Raw genomic sequence first — 7,856 nt, forward strand, 5'->3', positions numbered from 1 at the left:
TCGTCGAGACAAGAAGTATACTTAAAGCTTTAATAATTAATCAGCTTAGATGGAATATAGATTCATTTGAAAAACTGATTAAATTGAAAAATACATTGATGCCCAACATGGTTGAACTATATACTACTACTTCATCCATGGATGCCCAAAACCATCGACGACGTCAGACTCGGACTCGGGTCTCGGACTGTAGTCGGACTCGGACAACAGTTTCAGTTGAGTTAGCGCCTTCATACAGAGAGGTTAGGCTCGTGTTAGTCCCTCTCATTAGTCATTCCTGGTAGTATGTTAGGGGCACAGAAACGATCGAAGGTGCATCGTGCATGAAATGCTAATATCCCTTTATCGTCTATCGTGAAAGATACCACGGACTATTCCGTCTACATTCATTTTTACCCTAAAAATGATAAGCATGTTTATATTTTAAATGCAAGGTTATGCGTTTCTCTACTGTGATGAGTCCTGCTTCGAGGCAACGATATTTTTGGGAAGGATGTGCCGTGTTGCTGATCATTGCGACTATTGGCGTAGCTGCTCAAGGTGAGACTACGGTCTACGAGTAGGTACAATTCAGTGGAAGATCGCTGCACTCTGCATAAATTTCTTCCTTGTCGATAATATTATTTCTTCTTTACTTGTTTTAGTTGTTTGGAAGAATCTACTCTATCAAAATTCTTCACAAAATTAAATGTACGGAAAATCTATAAATATCATAGGCATATTATGGCGTTTCGTATTAGGCATATGAATACTGAGTAGGTAGTTATACTTCAAAATATTTCACCATGTTAAGTTTGCTTCATAACATTCCACCTTTAACCCAAATTTAGTCCCCATGTTGATGCGTTGATGATTATAAGCAGTAATAAATAAGTAGATCGAGCTTGACAATCTAGCATTCGAGTAGCGTCCACAACTCCAGTCTCCAGCAATAATCGAACTGAATCGATCACTTACCTTGCTTGCAAGTTGTTTTTCACGGCAAACAATAATCAAATTTATTGTCGTTGTTCTTTGCGTCACTGGGATGAAACATTATGACGTGAATTTAAGTTTAATTATTAAACTCCAGACACAAGACAGTAACCTAGATTTTGACATTCCATAGCTGAATTAATTTGTGGACTGCGAAACCCACTGAAACTTCTATACATCCAACAGTGAAGTGAATAGTTATATTAATTTCATAACTCAGAACCGGTAACGACCTAATGGAGTGGAGCACACAAAGTCCGCAGTGACGATTGTTAGAATATCCAATTCATACGTGATAATGATATAACTTTGATAGGGGAGGAAGTGATGATATAACAGCACTTCCTGATGATATAAAATCACTTCCTATAACATCACGAGGAAGTGATGATATAACATCACTTCCTCTCCAGTTCTCAAGGTCCACTTCTCAAATCGTCACACGACGATCTTGAGTTTATGTAAATCGTCTTTGATTTGTTTGAAGTGAATGTTGAATTTCCGTGCTAAGCATCATTGCCCTTTTGTATGGGGATGCCAAGTTCTCGACCATCGTAAATTATTTTCCCAAATCTGCTGTGGTTGGCTGACATGTTCTTGAGCTACCGCGTTGACATTTGACTGCTCGTCTCAGGTTCGTGCAGGATGGACGACGGCGGGCCGGGCGAGTGCATCGAGCTGCTGCAGTGCCAGCAACACGTTAGCGTCATCACTGTGAGACCCTTTATTAATTTGCAGCAATCTCATGGAAATGAAGACCATACTATCGCAAAGAAAATTATTACTTATTAATATTGTTAACTCATTAGCGACCTCAAAATTATTAAAGTTCTTTCGAATTTCATCATAACGAATAAATTGTAATAGATAAAGCTAATAATACAATTTGTTTACATTGATGTATCACTGTCTCAAATACTTTTTTTTTCTTTTCTTGTACTAGTATTATTCGTGTTATCAAAGAGCTCACTGTAAATGTGCTTCGAAATTCGGAAAACAAATGGGTGACTATGAAAAAACTTTCACATTATTTGAAAACTGTTGAATATAAAAAACCTTTCACTTTATTGGAAAACAAATGGTTGAACATAAAAAAACCTTTCACATTATTGTAAAACAAATGGTTGAATATAAAAAACCTTTCACATTATTGGAAAACAAATGGTTGAATATAAAAAACCTTTGAAATAATTGTAACATTTGGGTATGATACGGGCAGGCAATCAGGTCCGGCCGTGCCCCGACGTCAGAGTACGCGCGACTACGACGTCTGGTGTGCGCCATCAGAGCAGGCAATGTACTGCTGCTCTGCTGCCCTGCTGGTGGGTGGCCGCTCCTGCGCTCTCATGTGTTGTTTGTTTTGTCGGGGTTTCTTGCCTGTTTGCTGTGTGTTTGTTGTGTCTGATTGCATTTTCTGCATTTAGTAACTTTTTTAGCGTCCGTCCGTGACTTTACGCTTTCGTTGACGAGAAAATGCGCTCTCTGTCACTCACTGCAGTGAGTACTGAGTTATATTTTTTTTTATGTCTGTCGTGTGTTACGTCGAAAATGTATTACATTTTTAGCGCATTTCATTGAAAAAATATAACTAAGTACTCACTGCAGTGAGTGACAGAGAGCGCATTTTCTCGTCGACGAATAAGTGGTCACGGACGGACAGACGGATGGACATGACGAGCACAATAGCGCCTTTTTTCCAAAAATGAGAAAATGCGCTATTGTGCTCATGTCTGTCCGTGACTTCACGTCACGAACGGACGGGAAAATGCGCTCTCTCTCACTCACTGCAGTGAGTACTGGAGTTACATTTTTGTGTTCGTTAGTCGTGTTACATGAGGTCTATTGTACATTTTTGTACAATGGACAGGGATTTTTTGTCCCTGTTTTTCGCACTTGAGTAGTGTGTTAGTTTTCCGTGATTATGTTTTAAGTTGCTTTTTAATAAGTTAACTCCTTCAGTCATGTCTGCCGCTCCTGCTTCGTCTCTTGAATGTTTGATCTCGTCTCTGTGTTCGCCGTTACGTGGAATAACGGACATATGATTATTCACTCATCAACGCTCTTTTAAACGATTAATAATTTTGCAGTTCTTATAAATATCTGTTTCTTGACATTACTAATACAGGGTTTTAAAATGTATTTAAGTTTGCTTGGAATTTTCACGTGATTGAAGTGCAAGTTTGTACCACATCCCACACAAGGGTGACCCTTTTTAGATTAACGGTGTTTGTTGAAAACAAGAATAATGAATTAATGATGGACGGATTTCTATGGACTTTATATATGACATTAATTGATGAGTTTTCAACAAACTTTGATGATATTTCACTCCTTGTTTCTTCGTGTAGAGACCTTCACGAGTTCGGTGGGCGCCTCTATTTTTCAACCACCCACACTCGTGTTAGGGCGACAGCCGACATCCGCAGGTTAGCGTCTAAATATTCGTTCATTATTGAATAATATTATATAATATTATTCGTTCACTTCATTATATTATTATAAATATGTTCTTTCATCCAATATTGCTTTTTTCAGTACAAGTTGAACGCGTTGAGTATGGAAAAGTTAATGATCTTTAATAATAATAAAATTGTATGAAATGTATCATTGATAATAACATAATTGAAGACATGTAATCATAGTTAATTAAAAAATAAATTTCTCTAGTGTAGGGTTTGATTAGTATATAAAAATTAATAAATGTAATGTGTGAATATAACACAATATAATTTCAATGCCACCAGGGCATTATCTTAGACATTTGTGCATGCACTTTACAAATGAAGCTAAAACGTCTTGTTGATTTTAATCATTGGCGAAAGGGCTTATAATATACCCTACAGCTTCAACTATGCCCCATAGCATATTCCTTCTCTCAGACTCTCAGTCTTAACTTTGAAACCACTTGATGAAACCAACCTATGCTGCCGACGGTTAAAATTTTCGAAATTGCGCCAATAATATTTAATATTAAATAATAATATACAAAGATCAATATGTATTAATATTCAAAGATCAGCACGAGAAATAATTATTGCTACAGAATCTTTGCTGCCCAGCGACTGTGGGCTGACGGCGCAGCCTGACAGGATCGTGGGGGGCGAAGACGCCTACGTGGGTGGCTGGCCGTGGATTGCCATGCTCTACGGCAGCCCGAGTAAGTCAGTCAATCAGTCAGTCAAGTCAGTCAATCAGTCAAAAGTAAGTCAATCAGTGAAAAGTTAGTCAGAAGTCAGTTATTCAGTCAAAAGTCAGTCAATCAGTCAAAAGTCAGTCAGTTAGTCTCGCCTCTACACGGACGGTTGGCCGTGGATTGCGATGCTGTACGGCAGTCCCAGTCAGTCTCTACCGCCCAGTGAGCTCGCTAGTCTGGCCCTAGCAAAAAACTCCAACCTTGCATGATGCTAATTAAGAAAAGCTGCACCTTCATTCAGATTGTGAGCATTATAAAGAATCATCAAGAGAGCATTATAAAGATCATGAACATGGCACATACCTTAAACTTTTAGATTAAGAATAATCGTTGCATGGATCTCATAGCTTTGGCTTTGAGGCAGCCTAATTTTTAATTAGTCGGTGCAATGCGATTCCTATGGCTAAATTGCAGGCATTCATTTTCCCCTGGTTTCTATAAGACTGAACATTTTGTAGGCGTGCAAAGAATAATGATATGAACACGTACGAGAGAAAGTTTCAATGAGTCAAGTTTCTGCTTTAAATTTTTAATATTACTCGGTATGATTAAAAATTAACGATTCCACGACCTAAAAAAACGAGAATTACTCATATAAATACTTATAATTTGAGTACATTTGATTTAATAATAATGTTTTTTATTGCAAACGTGCAGCTCCATCGTCCGATAAATTGTTCTTCTGCGGCGGCTCCCTGATCACCAGCCGCTATGTGCTCACCGCCGCGCACTGCATCTACAGAGGCGACGTCTCGACCATGTGAGAGGCAGGCGATGTTATGTGAGTCATTATGACATACGCATACAATTGTGCGTGCATAATGACGCTAATATGCGAGCAGGTGGATGGAGTATAAGAAATAGTTCACGCTCCTGCGTGTAAATGCTAACCACCGTGTTATACATAAGCAGAAGAGATGCCGAGTCCGATCGAAGGGATGTAAACCAGTGTTTCATTAAGGAATAACTATAGTTCGTGAAATTATAATTATCGAACACTGGTTCGGTTGCATCGATTCTAACGTTCTCATTACGTACGGAAGTTTATTTTAATTTTCTTCTTATTTAACTCTATTGCAGTTAAAACTTGATTGGACTCCTTGACAGTCGAGTTCATATTTACCTTATATGTCAAGTATGAGTTAAGTGCATTTCAAATTAATAAATTCGTGTTCCTATTGAAAGTTTAGCACATCTAATTCAGAGTTTGACCATGATTTATTGATGACACAGAGACCTAGTCCGGCTGGGAGAGCACACGGTGTCGCGCGACATCGACTGTGAGAACAACGACTTCGGCCAGCAGCGGTGCGCTCCGCACCCACAAGACATCCGCCCTGAGAGCGCCGTGCTGCATCCTAACTACGACCGTCCTGGCTGCCTGCGCTGCAATGACATCGCCCTCATCAGGCTCTCGGCCAACGCTCGTCTCAACGGTCTGTCTTAATTGTCACCAGTAACTGTCACATGAGTTATTCAGGGTGAATTGCATAGAAATCCTTCTGAAGGATAATAAAATTCGATGAAATAGTCAAGGTTTGCATTTATGTCTTAATATGAACGCGTCTCTTTCTTATGCATGGAAACAAGCATCTAGTTTCTTGACATTGAACCAAAAGCCTACGGCTCTCGATTCGTTAGGGGACAGCAGAGGCGCTTAAAATTATGAATTACAAGCCATTCATGGATATTCTAAATTATTCACGTAAAGCTTTAAAATTTTTAACACAAGCTACTGATTTTGTTAAATGTCATTGAAGAATTGCTTACTTATTAAAATTCTTTCACTTTTCAATAGGATTAAAATTCTCAAGAATGTGGAAATTTTAGGTGTAAATACCCATGGACATCCACTGATTGGCTATAATTTCATTAACTAATTCTTGACATAAATTTCTCTCGCTGAGGCGAAGATGAAAAGTCTGTATTTTGCTCAGAGTTTGTGCGGCCAGTTTGTCTGCCTATCAACCCAGTGCAGCAGATGGGGTTCGCAGCGAGCGAGTTCATCGGCAAGTTTGGATGGGCAGCAGGCTGGGGAAGTGTCGGCAGATGTGAGTAATTTCAGAGACCGTTTTATGACTTACAAGAGTGAATGTTACGCTAATCTGTTAGTACTGAAACGTTACGTAAACTTTGTAAGAAAGATCATATATTTTAAGCTTGAGTGATAAATATGCCATAGTTTGTTTAATGTCACATACGGTAGCTAGCATAGAGCATAGCGCAGCATAATAGATTTTTGTTAGAAATTGATTTGAATCTAGAGTTGAAATGTGAGAAAAACGATAACTGGAGTATACCAACTATTTGATCTGAATTTTAATATGAATTTAGTAAAAAATATACTGAAATCATCAACCGAAATGGGCAGCCCTATTCGACACGCGCCAACCCGACGTGCTGCAGCAGGTGCAGCTTCAGGTGCTATCCTGCAGTAGCCCTGGCGTGCTGTGTGCGCTGGGGCCTGGCAAGGACACCTGCAGGGGAGATTCTGGGGGGCCCTTCGTCCTCTCCGACAGTCGGGGTCTGCGGGTTAGTGCTCTCTGATTATGCGTTCGAACAATTTCAGACGAACATTGTGTCGGTAAATTTGCTTAGTCCAGCAATTGAATTTTCCTGAATTTTCTTCCCGTTATTTTCAGTTCTTCCTGGTGGGGGTGACGTCGAGCGGGAACGTCGTGTGTGCTACGGAGGGCGTGAGCACGCGCTACACGGCCGTACACGAGCACATCCCTTGGATCACGCAGACCTTGCGACCGTAGCACAAGTCCTGCGAGACGACCGCGATACTACCGTGTTGAATCGATGAACTTTAGAAAAAATATATCTCAGTACTCACTGCAGTGAGTGACAGAGAGCGCATTTTCTCGTCGACGAAAACGTGAAGTCACGGACGGACAGACAGACGGACATGGCGAGCACAGTAGGTAATTTTTTTTTTATAAATGAGAAAATGCGCTAAAAAGGAGGTTAATTTATGGGAATCAAGTTTGAAACACTTTTCACAACTTTTGAATAGTGTTGATTGCTATTTCGGATGAAACTGAAAAAACATCATTACTTTAACATCGTTTCGATGTTACGAATCAAAATTGAATTGTTGTTCTTTTTGATGTCATTTCAACGTTCAAATAATTACTGTAAATTCTTGCTGATATGAAAGTTAGCACTGAAAATGGAAGCAATGTCACAACTTGCTGATGTTGCTGTGCGATGACTTTTCGATGTTTTGCTTATTCCTATGAAACAGCGTTAATTCCGTAGCTAAGAATGGTAATAAATTAATTCTCTGTTCGCTCTTAAGATTACGGCCGGTATGACTTGTTCTTCGTAATTATGCAGCATTGAAAAAACATCGGAAGTACGGTACGCCATTGTAAGAAGCAAATAAATTCACCCACATATAACCGCGGGAGTAAGGTCTCTTCTCCATACAGAGATTTTAATCATCGATCCGAAGTTCACAAATATGTTATCGTTCCTAACAATTGAGGAATAAGGCTGCATAATTTCTTAGACTCTCTCACGCTATGTGTTTCTCGACATTGATGCTCAATATTACTGTCTAAAACTCAAAGCAACGAGTATAAATAGTGCTCAATTTTGATGATTATGTGACCGACGTTGTAAAGGGTGATAACTTCAGTGCAACGTTCGACGTTGATGTTATTACGTTTGGTCCAGGATG

General features: G+C 39.4%; 1 protein-coding gene across 1 annotated transcript; it reads left to right on the forward strand.

The window, feature by feature from the left end:
- Nucleotides 1-231: 231 nt before the first annotated feature.
- LOC108682834 (phenoloxidase-activating factor 3) lies at nt 232-7,023 on the forward strand. The gene is made up of 10 exons (XM_018172075.2): nt 232-540; nt 1,610-1,689; nt 2,195-2,297; nt 3,324-3,401; nt 4,019-4,132; nt 4,826-4,928; nt 5,402-5,604; nt 6,106-6,219; nt 6,540-6,700; nt 6,811-7,023. Exons 1-10 carry the CDS (start codon nt 438-440, stop codon nt 6,928-6,930), a joined length of 1,179 nt encoding a protein of 392 aa, XP_018027564.1. The 5' UTR covers nt 232-437; the 3' UTR covers nt 6,931-7,023.
- Nucleotides 7,024-7,856: the final 833 nt, after the last annotated feature.

The sequence above is a fragment of the Hyalella azteca genome, unplaced genomic scaffold, assembly GCF_000764305.2.
Source record: "Hyalella azteca isolate HAZT.00-mixed unplaced genomic scaffold, Hazt_2.0.2 contig1316, whole genome shotgun sequence".
In the NCBI taxonomy this organism is placed as follows: Eukaryota; Metazoa; Arthropoda; class Malacostraca; order Amphipoda; family Hyalellidae; genus Hyalella; species Hyalella azteca.